The sequence below is a fragment of the Pelophylax lessonae genome (genome assembly GCF_965119305.1).
Source record: "Pelophylax lessonae genome assembly, chromosome: 7".
NCBI lineage: Eukaryota > Metazoa > Chordata > Amphibia > Anura > Ranidae > Pelophylax > Pelophylax lessonae.
Window position 1 is genome coordinate 2,827,659 of NC_138774.1, and position 17,147 is coordinate 2,844,805.

Below are 17,147 nucleotides of genomic sequence, written 5' to 3' on the forward strand. Positions count from 1 at the left end.
CCGGGTTCCGGTGGCTCCGGCGCTGTGAGTGGCAAGAGACGCGATGACGTCACTCCTGCGCATGCACGCGGGAGTTCACTTTCCGGTAAGGAGCCAGCAAGGAGCTCTGAAGGTCTGGCAAGATACTCCGGACCTTCAGGGCGCATGCGCCACTGGTGTCAGCGGCTGCATGCAGGGTGAATATCTCCTAAACGGTGCAGGTTTAGGAAATATTACTTTTACCTACAGGTAGGCCTTATTATAGGCCGCACTATAGGCAAAAATTTTAAAGCGGAGTATACTACCGCTTTAACTTGTAAATAACAATTGTCAGAAATAGGCCCGGTCCTTAACCACTTGCTGTCTGCTCACTGAGCTGCTACTGCGGCACAGTGACTCGTTATCGTCTGGCGACGTAGACCTACGTCACCAGACATTCCGTCTCTCAGCGGCGCCGGAAGCTCGCTCCCGCTGTTTTCAGTCACAGCGGGAGTCGGGCCAGGGGAGGAGCGGCGGTGATCACCGCCGCTCTTCCCCGATCGTCGGGGATCGATGTGGAAATCCGCCCGCTTGTGTAAACAAAGCGGGCGGATCTCCTAAGTGACAGGCAGGGTCAGATTGCAGGATTCAGCATTGCTGAACCTGCGATCTGTCCCTGTGTCACTCAGTCCCCTCCCCCCACACACGTCAGTAAGCACCAGGCATACATTAACCCCTCCCTCTCCTTCTCCAATAAAGTTAACCCCTTCCCTGCCAGTGTCATTTTTACAGTAACAGTGCATATTTATAGCACTGATTACTGTAGTAATGTCACTGGTACCCCCAAAAGTGTCAAAAATGTCAATCAGGTGTCCGATCTGTCCGCCGCAATGTCGCAGTCCCGCAAAAAAAATTGCAGATCGCCGCCATTACTCGTACACCAAAAAACGACAGAGATCTTTCCCTTAGTTAGTAAACGCAAAAGCTTTTGCGCAAACCAATCGAAAAATACGCTTATTGCAATTTTTTACTAAAAATATGTAGCAGAAAAACAAATTGGCCAAAAATGATAAAAAAATTTTGATTTTTACATTTTTTGGGGGGGAATTTCATATAAAAAATGTGAAAAATGTTGCTATTTTTTCAGAATTGTCGCTCTTTTTTTGCTTATAGCGCAAAAAGTAAAAATCGCAGAGGTGATCAAACACCACCAAAAGAAAGCTCTGTTTGTGGGGAAAAAAAAGGACGTCAATTTAATTTGAGTACAGTGTCGCACGACCGCGCAATTGTCCGTTAAATTAACGCAGTGCTGAATCGCAAAATATGGCCTGGTCAGGAATGGGGTAAAATCTTCTGGTCTTAAAGCGGTTAAAAATACGCTCATTGAGAATTTTTTTGTCAAAGACATGTAGCTTAATACGTTTTGGCCTAAATATATGACAAAAATTGAATATATTGGATATTTTTTAACTGTCAAAGTAGAAAAATATTATTATTTTTTCAAAATTGTCACATTTTTTTATTAATATCGCAAAAAATAAAAAGCGCACAGGTGATCAAATACCACCAAAAGAAAGCTCTGTTTGTGGGAAAAAAAGGACGTAAATTTCGTTTGGGTACGGCGTTGCATGACCGCGCAATTTTCAGTTAAAGTCGCACATCGCCGAATCGCAAAAAGTGGCCTGGACGTAAGACAGCAAAATCCTCCGGTGGTAAAGTGGTTAAAGAGAGAGAATTTTATTAGGAAGGCATTTTTATGTTTTTTTTTTTATTTTTTTAGTATTTATGAAAATTCCTTTAAGCCCTCTGCCGATCCCGGCCTCCAGGATTAGCTGGCAGCCATGGAGTACGGTCTGTCACAATGATTCTGCCATTGATAAACTCATTCTGCCATTGCCGTTTGCCTGGCTGTCTCTGGATTGAGAGTTTTCTGACCTGGAAAAAGCATGCAGCCAGTGAAGTCAGATGGACGTTTTTCTGTAATGCAAAAAAGCATTGTTGCGCGAGACAGCCAGGCAAATAGCTTTTTCAGAAGGAGGTGACAGCAGTTTTTTCCATTAAGTCGCGTCATTCTTACAGTATTCTGCATGGCGACTCAGAAAGCGTTCTGATAGGCTGGAATGTTACCTTCCTCATCGATGTGTTTCCCTGACGCTCCACCGCTGAACTTGTATACCTGAAAGAGAAGAGGAATTGCATCTTAATGTGAGAATAAAGACATTTTATACAATGTATCATCTCCTAACTGTATACGATTGGATAGGAAGCCTAAAGGGTTAGTCCACCGGTAAGTACACTCCCAGCTATAGGCGGAGTCACACACACACTCTTCTCCTCCTTGGAGTTTTGGGTGTCCCTGCCCACTTTGGGGTGTTATCACTCCTGCTGCAAAAGTACGTTGAAAATTCAATAGGGAGAGCGATAGCTCCTCCCACTGTCCGCGGGGGGGGGGGGGGGGGGGGGGATTTGGAACTTTTCATTTCCCTGCTGATGGAAGAAAATCGCAAAATCTCTGAGAGTGCAAAAGCTGCCGCCCTCCCTGTGTGCGATGATAACCAGTTCAGCCCTGACTCCGGTATGTCCGCCGTGGACCAGCGCCATTATTATTATTATACAGGATTTATATAGCGCCGACAGTTTACAAAGCACTTTACAATGTGAGGGAAGACAATACAACTACAATACAGGAGGAATCAGAGGGCCCTGATCATCAGAGCTTACAATCTAAGAGGGAGGAGGCTGCATTTCTGCTAGAGGCCTGATAACTCCGCAATAACATTATCATTACAATCTTACTTTGTTTCTCTCTATCTCCTGTCTGATCAATGTTTATAAACAATGTTACTTTGTATCTCTCTATCTCCCGTCTGATCAATGTTTATAAACAATGTTACTTTGGTATCTCTCTATCTCCCGTCTGATCAATGTTTATAAACAATGTTACTTTGTATCTCTCTATCTCCCGTCTGATCAATGTTTATAAACAATGTTACTTTGTATCTCTCTATCTCCCGTCTGATCAATGTTTATAAACAATGTTACTTTGTATCTCTCTATCTCCCATCTGATCAATGTTTATAAACAATATTACTTTGTATCTCTCGATCTCCCGTCTGATCAATGTTAATAAACAATATTACTTTGTATCTCTCTATCTCCCATCTGATCAATGTTTATAAACAATATTACTTTGTATCTCTCTATCTCCCGTCTGATCAATGTTTATAAACAATGTTACTTTGTATCTCTCTATCTCCCATCTGATCAATGTTTATAAACAATATTACTTTGTATCTCTCGATCTCCCGTCTGATCAATGTTAATAAACAATATTACTTTGTATCTCTCTATCTCCCATCTGATCAATGTTTATAAACAATATTACTTTGTATCTCTCTATCTCCCGTCTGATCAATGTTTGTAAACAATGTTACTTTGTATCTCTCTATCTCCCGTCTGATCAATGTTTATAAACAATGTTACTTTGTATCTCTCCATCTCCCATCTGATCAATGTTTATAAACAATGTTACTTTGTATCTCTCTATCTCCCATCTGATCAATGTTTGTAAACAATGTTACTTTGTATCTCTCTATCTCCCGTCTGATCAATGTTTATAAACAATGTTACTTTGTATCTCTCTATCCCCTGTCTGATCAATGTTTGTAAACAATGTTACTTTGTATCTCTCTATCTCCCGTCTGATCAATGTTTGTAAACAATGTTACTTTGTATCTCTCGATCTCCCGTCTGATCAATGTTAATAAACAATGTTACTTTGTATCTCTCTATCTCCCGTCTGATCAATGTTTGTAAACAATGTTACTTTGTATCTCTCTATCTCCCGTCTGATCAATGTTTATAAACAATGTTACTTTGTATCTCTCTATCTCCCGTCTGATCAATGTTTGTAAACAATGTTACTTTGTATCTCTCTATATCCTGAGAGAAAAGGAGGGGCGCAAAAGAGCCAGTTGGGACTTTAAATGAGGTGTGGTTAAGCATAAATATATAACATTGATAGGTAATGACAAGGACCAGAAGGGAATAATAAAACGTCTCTTTATTGAACTGTCTGTGGACCAAAATTGGGGTAACCAAATTGCTCACTATAGCCACATAACCCATGGTAATGGAGTATACATGAGTAAGACAGAAAGGGGGCTTATTGGTACAGAACAGAAATACATGGTAATGCGTTATTCTCCTGGTACATGCAAAATGTTAGAACATGTAAACAGAGGTCTTGGGTACATAATATAATAACTTGTGGTGGATAAAATAGCCTGTATAAAGCTCAACGCGTTTCGTGACTTGGTCACTTCATCAGGAGCAAGGCAAGGTACAAGCATCTATAAAAAGATAATACACATGATAAGTAGTAGTATAGATAATACATGAATAAACCTCACACAAAATATGGGAGGTATAGCTTACAGTCTGCTGGTATAATGTCCAAGGGAATGGATCCCAGCCAGGAACTGAGGGAGCGATGCCCGCAAGCACCAGGTAGGTATAAGAACACGGTGATGTTTAATGTGAGTGGCTCCATAAAAGGATCACAGGCAGCCTCCATAAAGCGTGGCAGCAAAAAAATCTGCAAGGGTACAGGGGTAATAGATATCTGTATATATATATATATATAGAAATAATAACAAACGGGGCATGGGCTGGTGGTAAGAGCCAGAGGAGCCAGGAAACCAATAGAGTGATTGAGATAGAATATGAAAGTGAAGTGGGGAAAAAGCAGGAACTTAAATGTAGATAACAACCCCAATGAGTAGATATAGATAAAGGGTGTAAAACAAGATAGGCCATATTTGTCTTACTCATGTATACTCCATTACCATGGGTTATGTGGCTATAGTGAGCAATTTGGTTACCCCAATTTTGGTTCACAGACAGTTCAATAAAGAGACGTTTTATTATTCTCTTCTGGTCCTCGTCATTACCTATCAATGTTATATATTTATGCTTAACCACACCTCATTTAAAGTCCCAACTGGCTCTTTTGCGCCCCTCCTTTTCTCGCTGTATGCAACAGGGATGGAGACTCCGTTGGTCAGGAGTCTCATTTAAAGTCCCAAACTCCCCCTCTTTTTGATATCTCTCTATATCCTGTCTGATCAATGTTTATAAACAATGTTACTTTGTATCTCTCTATCTCCCGTCTGATCAATGTTTATAAACAATGTTACTTTGTATCTCTCTATCTCCCGTCTGATCAATGTTTATAAACAATGTTACTTTGTATCTCTATATCTCCCCTCTGATCAATGTTTATAAACAATGTTACTTTGTATCTCTATATCTCCCCTCTGATCAATGTTTATAAACAATGTTACTATGTATCTCTCTATCTCCTGTCTGATCAATGTTTATAAACAGTGTTACTTTATATCTCTCTATCTCCCATCTGACCAATGTTTATAAACAATGTTACTTTGTATCTCTCTATCTCCCATCTGATCAATGTTTATAAACAATGTTACTTTGTATCTCTCTATCTCCTGTCTGATCAATGCTTATAAACAATGTTACTTTGTATCTCTCTATCTCCCGTCTGATCAATGTTTATAAACAATGTTACTTTGTATCTCTCTATCTCCCCTCTGATCAATGTTTATAAACAATGTTACTTTGTATCTCTCTATCTCCTGTCTGATCAATGTTTATAAACAGTGTTACTTTATATCTCTCTATCTCTCATCTGACCAATGTTTATAAACAATGTTACTTTGTATCTCTCTATCTCCTGTCTGATCAATGTTTATAAACAATGTTACTTTGTATCTCTATATCTCCAGTCTGCTCAATGTTTATAAACAATGTTACTTTGTATCTCTATATCTCCCGTCTGATCAATGTTTATAAACAATGTTACTATGTATCTCTATATCTCCCGTCTGATCAATGTTTATAAACAATGTTACTTTGTATCTCTCTATCTCCCGTCTGATCAATGTTTATAAACAATGTTACTTTGTATCTCTATATCTCCCGTCTGCTCAATGTTTATAAACAATGTTACTTTGTATCTCTCTATCTCCTGTCTGATCAATGTTTATAAACAATGTTACTATGTATCTCTCTATCTCCTGTCTGATCAATGTTTATAAACAATGTAATATATGTTATGTGATTTATCTGTCTCCTTTTTATCCGCATGTTTACAGTGCCTTGCGAAAGTATTCAGACCCCTTGAACTTTGCGACCTTTTGCCACATTTCAGGCTTCAAACATAAAGATATAAAACTGTAATTTTTTTGTGAGGAAACAACAACAAGTGGGACACAATCATGAAGTGGAACGAAATTTATTGGATATTTCAAACTTTGTTAACAAATAAAAAACTGATAAATTGGGCGTGCAAAATTATTCAGCCCCTTTACTTTCAGTGCAGCAAACTCTCTCCAGAAGTTCAGTGAGGATCTCTGAATGATCCAATGTTGACCTAAATGACTAATGATGATAAATAGAATCCACCTGTGTGTAATCAAGTCTCCGTATAAATGCACCTGCACTGTGATAGTCTCAGAGGTCCGTTTAAAGTGCAGAGAGCATCATGAAGAACAATGAACACACCAGGCAGGTCCGAGATACTGTTGTGGAGAAGTTTAAAGCCGGATTTGGATATAAAAAGATTTCCCAAGCTTTAAACATCCCAAGGAGCACTGTGCAAGCGATAATATTGAAATGGAAGGAGTATCAGACCACTGCAAATCTACGAACACCTGGCCATCCCTCTAAACTTTCAGCTCATACAAGGAGAAGACTGATCAGAGATGCAGCCAAGAGGCCCATGATCACTCTGGATGAACTGCAGAGATCTACAGCTGAGGTGGGAGACTCTGTCCATAGGACAACAATCAGTCGTATACTGCACAAATCTGCCCTTTATGGAAGTGTGGCAAGAAGAAAGCCATTTCTTAAAGATATCCATAAAAAGTGTAATTTAAAGTTTGCCACAAGCCACCTGGGAGACACCAAACATGTGGAAGAAGGAGCTCTGGTCAGATGAAACCAAAATCAAACTTTTTGGCAACAATGTAAAACGTTATGTTTGGCGTAAAAGCAACACAGCTCATCACCCTGAACACACCATCCCCACTGTGATACATGGTGGTGGCAGCATCATGGTTTGGGCTGCTTTTCTTCAGCAGGGACAGGGAAGATGGTTAAAATTGATGGGAAGATGGATGGAGCCAAATACAGGACCATTCTGGAAGAAAACCTGATGGAGTCTGCAAAAGACCTGAGACTGGGACAGAGATTTGTCTTCCAACAAGACAATGATCCAAAACATAAAGCAAAATCTACAATGGAATGGTTCACAAATAAACATATCCAGGTGTTAGAATGGCCAAGTCAAAGTCCAGACCTGAATCCAATCGAGAATCTGTGGAAAGAACTGAAAACTGCTGTTCACAAACGCTCTCCATCCAACCTCACTGAGCTCCAGCTGTTTTGCAAGGAGGAAAGGGCAAAAATTTCAGTCTCTCGATGTGCAAAACTGATAGAGACATACCCCAAGCGACTTACAGCTGTAATCGCAGCAAAAGGTGGCGCTACAAAGTATTAACTTAAGGGGGATAAATAATTTTGCACGCCCAATTTTTCAATTTTTTTATTTGTTAACAAAGTTTGAAATATCCAATAAATTTCGTTCCACTTCACGATTGTGTCCCACTTGTTGTTGATTCTTTACAAAAAAAATTACAGTTTTATATCTTTATGTTTGAAGCCTGAAATGTGGCAAAAGGTCGCAAAGTTCAAGGGGGCCGAATACTTTCGCAAGGCACTGTATGTAGAATGAATATGGTCTCACTGTGATTGCGCCGCTCACAAATAATCATAAAATATTCTTTCCGGTAAGAGGAGACACAATCTGTTTCCTATGGTGAGATTCTCTAATATTAGACGTCTGTGGCGGCTGAGATAACGCAGTCTATGGAGATTTTATCGCTGAGTTCTGTAAATAGCGGATTATCACAGACGGGGGACGGAAGTCATCAGACGTTTATCTGCATCACAAAATCTTCCTGAAGAGTCGATGAAAATCCGGGAGAAAAATAACGGGAATCTTAGGGATGGAGGGAAATCAGAGTGATCCGGGGATGAGGGGGAAGCTTCATAACATGACAGCCCCCTCCCCCCATCCTCCATAGGACTGAGTGCAGAAGGCTCTCAGAATACAGTACACAGAGCACCCATCCCATACACAGTGCACAGAGCACCCAGCGTATACAGTACACAGAGCACCCAGCATATACAGTACACAGAGCACCCAGCGTATACAGTACACAGAGCACCCAGCATACACAGTACACAGAGCACCCAGCATATACAGTACACAGAGCACCCAGCGTATACAGTACACAGAGCACCCAGCATACACAGTACACAGAGCACCCAGCGTACACAGAGCACCCAGCGTACACAGTACACAGAGCACCCAGCATATACAGTACACAGAGCACCCAGCGTATACAGTACACAGAGCACCCAGCATACACAGTACACAGAGCACCCAGCGTATACAGTACACAGAGCACCCAGTGTATACAGTACACAGAGCACCCAGCGTATACAGTACACAGAGCACCCAGCATTCACAGTACACAGAGCACCCAGCATACACAATACACAGAGCACCCATTCCATACACAGTACACAGAGCACCCAGCATACACAGTACACAGAGCACCCAGCATACACAGTACACAGAGCACCCAGCATATACAGTACACAGAGCACCCAGCGTATACAGTACACAGAGCACCCAGCATACACAGTACACAGAGCACCCAGCATATACAGTACACAGAGCACCCAGCGTATACAGTACACAGAGCACCCAGCGTATACAGTACACAGAGCACCCAGCATACACAGTACACAGAGCACCCAGCGTACACAGAGCACCCAGCGTACACAGTACACAGAGCACCCAGCATATACAGTACACAGAGCACCCAGCGTATACAGTACACAGAGCACCCAGCATACACAGTACACAGAGCACCCAGCGTATACAGTACACAGAGCACCCAGTGTATACAGTACACAGAGCACCCAGCGTATACAGTACACAGAGCACCCAGCATTCACAGTACACAGAGCACCCAGCATACACAATACACAGAGCACCCATTCCATACACAGTACACAGAGCACCCAGCATACACAGTACACAGAGCACCCATTCCATACACAGTACACAGAGCACCCAGCATACACAGTACACAGAGCACCCATTCCATACACAGTACACAGAGCACCCAGCGTACACAGTACACAGAGCACCCATCCCACGCACAGTACACAGAGCACCCAGCGTACACAGTACACAGAGCACCCATCCCACACACAGTACACAGAGCACCCAGCATACACAGAGCACCCAGCATACACAGTACACAGAGCACCCAGCATACACAGTACACAGAGCACCCAGCGTATACAGTACACAGAGCACCCAGCATACACAGTACACAGAGCACCCAGCGTATACAGTACACAGAGCACCCAGCATATACAGTACAGAGAGCACCCAGCGTATACAGTACACAGAGCACCCAGCATATGCAATACACAGAGCACCCAGCGTATACAGTACACAGAGCACCCAGCATACACAGTACACAGAGCACACAGCGTACACAGAGCACCCAGCATATGCATTACACAGAGCACCCAGCATATACAGTACACAGAGCACCCAGCGTATATAGTACACAGAGCACCCAGCATATACAGTACACAGAGCACCCAGCATACACAGTACACAGAGCACCCAGCATATACAGTACACAGAGCACCCAGCATACACAGTACACAGAGCACCCAGCATACACAGTACACAGAGCACCCAGCGTATACAGTACACAGAGCACACATCCCATACACAGTACACAGAGCACCCAGCATATACAGTACACAGAGCACCCAGCGTATACAGTACACAGAGCACCCAGCATACACAGTACACAGAGCACCCAGCGTATACAGTACACAGAGCACACATCACATACACAGTACACAGAGCACACATCCTATACACAGTACACAGAGCACACATCCTATACACAGTACACAGAGCACCCAGCGTATACAGTACACAGAGCACCCAGTATACACAGTACACAGAGCACCCAGCGTATACAGTACACAGAGCACCCAGCGTATACAGTACACAGAGCACAAATCCCATACACAGTACACAGAGCACCCAGCGTATACAGTACACAGAGCACAAATCCCATACACAGTACACAGAGCACCCAGCGTATACAGTACACAGAGCACAAATCCCATACACAGTACACAGAGCACCCAGCGCATACAGTACACAGAGCACCCAGCGCATACAGTACACAGAGCACCCAGCGTATACAGTACACAGAGCACCCATCCCATACACAGTGCACAGAGCACCCAGATACACAGTACACAGAGCACCCATCCCCTACACAAAGCACCCAGTGTACACAGTACACAGAGCACCCATCCCATACACAGTACACAGAGCACCCAGCGTACACAGTACACAGAGCACCCAGCATACACTGTACACAGAGCACCCAGCATACACAGTACACAGAGCACCCATCCCATACACAGTACACAGAGGATCCAGCGTACACAGTACACAGAGCACCCATGCCATACACAGTACACAGAGCACCCAGCGTACACAGTACACAGAGCACCCATCCCACACACAGTACACAGAGCACCCGGATACACAGTACACAGAGCACCCATCCCCTACACAGAGCACCCATCCCACACACAGTACACAGAGCACCCAGCGTACACAGTACACAGAGCACCCAGATACACAGTACACAGAGCACCCATCCCATACAGAGTACAAAGAGCACCCAGCGTACACAGTACACAGAGCACCCATTCCATACACAGTACACAGAGCACCCATCACATACACAGAACACAGAGCACCCAGCTTATACAGTACACAGAGCACCCAGCGTATACAGTACACAGAGCACCCATCCCATACACAGTACACAGAGCACCAAGCGTACAAAGTACACAGAGCACCCATCCCATACACAGTACACAGAGCACCAAACGTACACAGTACACAGAGCACCCATCCCATACACAGTACACAGAGCACCCAGCGTACACAGTACACAGAGCACCCATCCCACACACAGTACACAGAGCACCCATCCCATACACAGTACACAGAGCACCCATCCCATACACAGTACACAGAGCACCCATCACATACACAGCATAGAGCACACACAGCATACACTTTACAGAACATACACACCATACACAGCACAGAGCATACACAGGATACAAAGTACAGAGTGTACACAGACCATAAAACACAGAACATATACAGTTAGGTCTATATATTTTTGGACACAGGCACAACTAGTTTTTTTCAGGTATTTACCAAAACATATTTAAGTCAAAGTTATATAATGGATATGGGCTGAAAGTGCGCACTCTCAGGTTTAATTTAAGGGTAAGTACATCCAAATCAGAGGAAGGGTTTCGGAAATGCAGCTCTTAAGAACAGCCATCCCCCCTTTTTTCAAGCGACCAAAAGTAATTGGACAATTGAATCAAAAGCGGTTTCATGGCCAGGTGTGAGCTACTTCTTCGTTATTTTGTTCATCAATTAAGCAGATAAAAGTTCTGGAGTTGATTCTAAAGTGGGGTACAGAAAATCGGGCAAACGATCGTCCGTTTTTTCTCGTTGTTTCACAGCAAATCGGTACCGATGAATGAAAATTCGTACGAAAATTCTCATAGGACAAAGGCTTTTTTTTTGTTGTTTATTGTTTCTGATCACGCGCAGTCTTTCTTTTCTGATTTTTCTTGAACAAAAATCGTACACAAAAGGTACAAATTAAATGAAAATCGTTTGTTTTTTTCCCATACAAGAAACATTTTGGAGTTTGTCCCTTGTGGTACGAAAATTCTGAATGGTCCGTAGAAAGTTCTGTACACACTATACGAAAATCGTACGCAAATTCTTTGGATGAAAACGTTCGCCCAATTTTCTTATTTTGTGTACAAGCCTTAAGTGTTCTTTCCCATGGGCTTTCCGACCGGAGGACTCAGTTTTGCTCGGCGGGGATCGATCCCCCGATCCCCGATGAGCAGGCGGATGACAGCTCCCTCTCCGCTTACTTTGCAGAGACAGAGCTGTCAGATCCCCGCTCTCCTCTATGGGAGATTGGATGCTAACGGACCGTTTGTCCTTTTTCATCCGATCCGATCAGACAGATGGAAAATAGGGTTTCTATCCATCTGGATTTCACAGACAGGATCGGATAGCAGCGGATGTCAGCGAACATGTCACTGCTAACATCCGCTGCTCCATAGGGATGCGTGGAGGGTCCGATCAGGTCCGCCTGAAAAACTGACAGGGACCGGATCGGAAACCCGTGTGAAAAAGCCCTAAGTGTGGCATTTGCATTTGAAATCTACTGCTGTGAATCTCAATCATGCGTTCAAAGGAGCTCTCCATGCAAGTGAAACAGGACATTGTAAGGTTTCAAAAACTAAACAAATCCATCAGAGAGATGGCAGCAACATTAGAAGTGGCCAAATCAACAGTTTGGTACGTTCTGAGGAAAGAAGAATGCACTGGTGAGCTCAGCAACATAAAAAGGCCTGGACCGTCCATGGAAGACAACAGGGGTGGATGATCTCAGAATCCTCTCTATGGTAAAGAAAAACTCATTCACATCATCCAGACAAGAGAAGAACTCTCTCCAGGAGGTGGGAGTATCATTGTCAAAGTCTACAATCAAGAGAAGGAGAGCAAATACAGAGGGTTCACCACAAGGGGCAAACCATTCATAAGCCTGAAGAATAGAAAGGTCAGGTTAGATTTTGCCAAAAAACATCTAAAAAAGCCAGAGCAGATCTGGAAAAGCATTCTTTGGACGGATGGAACTAAGATTAACCCAATGCCGACTGCCGCACGACTATTTACTGCGGCAGTCTGGCTCTCCTGGGCAAACCCACGTAGGGCTACGTCGCTCGCCCAGGAGCCCCTAGGGGGCGAGCGCGCACCGCCGGAGACGTGCTCCCACCCCGCTCGTTCACTGCCATCACCGCGCGAGTGACCGGCGGCTCCGATGTCTGCCGGTCACTCACGATCTCCCGCTGGAGAGGGAGAAAGGCAGGCGGCTGATGTAAACAAAGCCATCCGTCATTCTCCCTGGTGTAACTGCAGAGATCATACGATCCTGCTATATAGGATCGTATGTCTCTGTGGTTACATCAAAAGCCACGCCCCTCTACAGTTAGAATCACACCCCCAGGGACACACTTAACCCCTTGATCACTAATAAAGTTAACCCCTTCCCTGCCAGTGTCATTTTTACAGTAACAGTGCATATGTATAGCACTGATTACTGTACTGTAGTATTGTCACTGGTACCCCCAAAAGTGTCAAAAATGTCAGTCAGGGGTCTGATCTGTCCGCAGCAATGTCGCAGTCCCGCTAAAAAAATCGCAGATTGCTGCCATTACCAGTTAAAAAAAAAAAAACAATGAAAATGACATAAATCTTTCCCGTAGTTAGTAAACGTAATAATTTTTGCGCAAACCAATCAAAATACGCATATTGCGATTTTTTTTTTACCAAAAATATGTAGCAGAAAACAAATTGGCCTAAAATTTTAAAACATTTAGATTTTTACATTTTTTTGGGGGAATTTCATATAAAAAAATTTGAAAAATATTGTTATTTTTTCAAAATTGTCGCTCTTTTTGTTTATAGCGCAAAAAAATAAAATCGCACAGGTGATCAAATACCACCAAAAGAAAGCCCTGCTTGTGGGGAAAAAAAAAGATGTTAATTTCAATTGGGTACAGCGTCGCACGACCGCGAAATTGTCCGTTAAAATCACGCAGTGCCGAATCGCAAAATAGGCCCTGGTCTTTGAGCAGGAAAATCCTCCAGGGCTTAAGTGGTTAATCTGTACCAGAATGACGGGAAGAAAAATGTGTGGAGAAGGCTGGGAACAGCTCATGATCCAAAGCACACAACGTCATCGGTAACACATGGTGGAGGCAGTGTGATGGCGTGGGCATGCATGGCTTCCAGTGGCACTGGGTCATTGGTGGTTATTGATGATGTGACAGAAGACAGAAGCAGCCGGATGAATTCTGCAGTGTTTAGAGATAAAATGTCAGCCCAGATTCAGCCAAATGCAACAAAGTTGATTGGACGGCACTTCACAGTACAGATGGACAATGATCCAAAACACACTGCAAAAGCAACCCAGGAGATTTTGAAGGAAAAGAAGTGGAATATTCTGCAATGGCCGAGTCACCGGATCTCAACCCAATTGAGCATTTCACTCGCTGAAGGCAAAACTAAAGGCAGAAAGACCCACAGACAAAGAACAACTGAAGACAGCTGCAGTTAGAGCCGGGCAAAGCATCAGAAAGGAGGAAAGTCCGTCTATGGTAATGCCCATGGCTTCCAGACTTCAGGCAGTCATTGCCAATAAAGGATTCTCAACAAAATATTAAAAATGAACATTTTATTTATGATTATATTCATTTGTCCAATTATATTTGAGCACCTGAAAATTGGGGGACTGTGTATAAAAATGGTTGCAGTTCCTAAAATTCGCACTTGATATTAATGTTCAACTCATTGAATTAAAGCTGAAAGTCTGAACTTCAAATTTATTTGGATTGTTTTGTTTTAATTTTTTTTTCTGGTGGCAAACAAAGCCAAAAGTTTGAAAATTCTGCCTGTGTTCACATATACCGTATTTATATAAGTACACCCCTCACATTTCTGTAAATATTTTATTCTATCTTTTCATGTGACAACACGGAAGAAATGAGACTTTGCTACAATGTAAAGTAGTGAGTGTACAGCTTGTATAACAGTGTAAATTTACTGTCCCCTCAAAATAACTCAACACACAGCCATTAATGTCTAAACCGCTGGCAACAAAAGGCAGTACACCCCTAAGTGACAATGTCCAAATTGGGCCCAATTAGCCATTTTCCCTCCCCGGTGTCATGTGACTCGTTAGTGTTACAAGGTCTCAGGTGTGAATGGGAGCAGGTGTGTTCAATTTTGTGTTATCGCTCTCACTCTCTCATGCTGGTCACTGGAAGTTCAACATGGCACCTCATGGCAAAGACCTCTCTGAGGATCTGAAAAAAAAAATTGTCGCTCTACATAAAGATGGCCTAGGCTATAAGAAGATTGCCAAGACCCTGAAACTGAGCTGCAGCACAGTGGCCAAGACCATACAGCGGTATAACAGGACAGGTTCCACTCAGAACAGGCCTCGCCATGGTCCACCAAAGAAGTTGAGTGCACGTGCTCAGCGTCATATCCAGAGGTTGTCTTTGGGAAATAGACATATGAGTGCTGCCAGCATTGCTACAAAGGTTAAAGGGGTGGGGGGTCAGCCTGTCAGTGCTCAGACCATACGCCGCACACTGCATCAAATTGGTCTGCATGGCTGTCGTCCCAGAAGGAAGCCTCTTCTAAAGATGATGCACAAGAAAGCCTGCAAACAGTTTGCTGAAGACAAGCAGACTAAGGACATGGATTACTGGAACCATCTCCTGTGCTCTGATGAGACCAAGATAAACTTATTTGGTGTCAGATGGTGTCAGGCGTGTGTGGGGGCAACCAGGTGAGGAGCACAAAGACAAGTGTGTCTTCCCTACAGTCAAGCATGGTGGTGGGAGTGTCATGGTCTGGGGCTGCATGAGTGCTGCCGGCACTGGGGGGCTACAGATCATTGAGGGAACCATGAATGCCAACATGTACTGTGACATACTGAAGCAGAGCATGATCCCCTCCCTTCAGAGACTGGGCCACAGGGCAGTATTCCAACATAACGACCCCAAACACCTCCAACATGACCACTGCCTTGCTAAAGAAGCTGAGGGTAAAGGTGATGGACTGGCCAAGCATGTCTCCAGACCTAAACCCTATTGAGCATCTGTGGGGGATCCTCAAACAGAAGGTGGAGGAGTGCAAGGTCTCTAACATCCACCAGCTCTGTGATGTCATCATGGAGGAGGGGAAGAGGACTCCAGTGACAACCTGTGAAGCTCTGGTGAACTCCATGCCCAGGAGGGTTAAGGCAGTGCTGGAAAATAATGGTGGCCACACAAAACATTGACACTTTGGGCCCAATTTGGACATTTTCACTTAGGGGTGTACTCACTTTTGTTGCCAGCGGTTTAGACATTAATGGCTGTGTGTTGAGTTATTTTGAGGGGACAGTAAATTTACACTGTTATACAAGCTGTACACTCACTACTTTACATTGTAGCAAAGTCTCATTTCTTCAGTGTTGTCACATGAAAAGATAGAATAAAATATTTACAAAAATGTGAGGGGTGTACTTACTTTCGTGAGATACTGTATATATGGACCTACCTGTACATCACATAAAACACAGGGCATAACACAGCACAGAGCACACATGGGGGTCCATGCAGCACCCACAGGGCAACCACCGTATCAGCAGGGAGCATCGATAGTTTCAAAAAACTATTAGATGGGCACCTTAAGGACCACAACATACAGGGGGTATACAATGTACAACATACAGGGGTATACAATATACAACATACAGGGGGTATACAATGTACAACATACAGGGGTATACAATGTACAACATACAGGGGTATACAATGTACAACATACAGGGGTATACAATGTACAACATACAGGGGTATACAATGTACAACATACAGGGGTATACAATGTACAACATACAGGGGGTATACAATGTACAACATACAGGGGTATACAATGTACAACATACAGGGGTATACAATGTACAACATACAGGGGTATACAATGTACAACATACAGGGGTATACAATGTACAACATACAGGGGGTATACAATGTACAACATACAGGGGGTATACAATGTACGGTTAACAGCAAACACACACACACATCATAGGTTGAACTGGATGGACTGATGTCTTTTTTCAACCTCACAAACTATGTAACTATGTAACCCCGTGTCCCTGGGCCATGCGTTGTGTGTAAATCCAGCAGCTCTCAGCCCAGGTTCAGTACCAATAATGCGGAGGTTAGCGGGATGACGGTGGGTCATACACCGGCGTATTGTGTTCTATGAGGATTCATTATAATGGATCAGACAGATTTCTGAGCCCGAAGGT

General features: G+C 43.3%; 1 protein-coding gene across 1 annotated transcript in view; it reads right to left on the reverse strand.

Annotated features, from left to right (window-relative positions):
• The window catches only part of LOC309559874 (connector enhancer of kinase suppressor of ras 2-like), a 655,275-nt gene that overhangs the window by 79,916 nt on the left and 558,212 nt on the right, over nucleotides 1–17,147 (reverse strand). Inside the window, exon 17 of the mRNA XM_082263301.1 lies at nucleotides 2,086–2,134. Coding sequence (XP_082119427.1) covers nucleotides 2,086–2,134 — 49 coding nt within the window. The remainder of the gene's footprint in view (nucleotides 1–2,085; nucleotides 2,135–17,147) is intronic.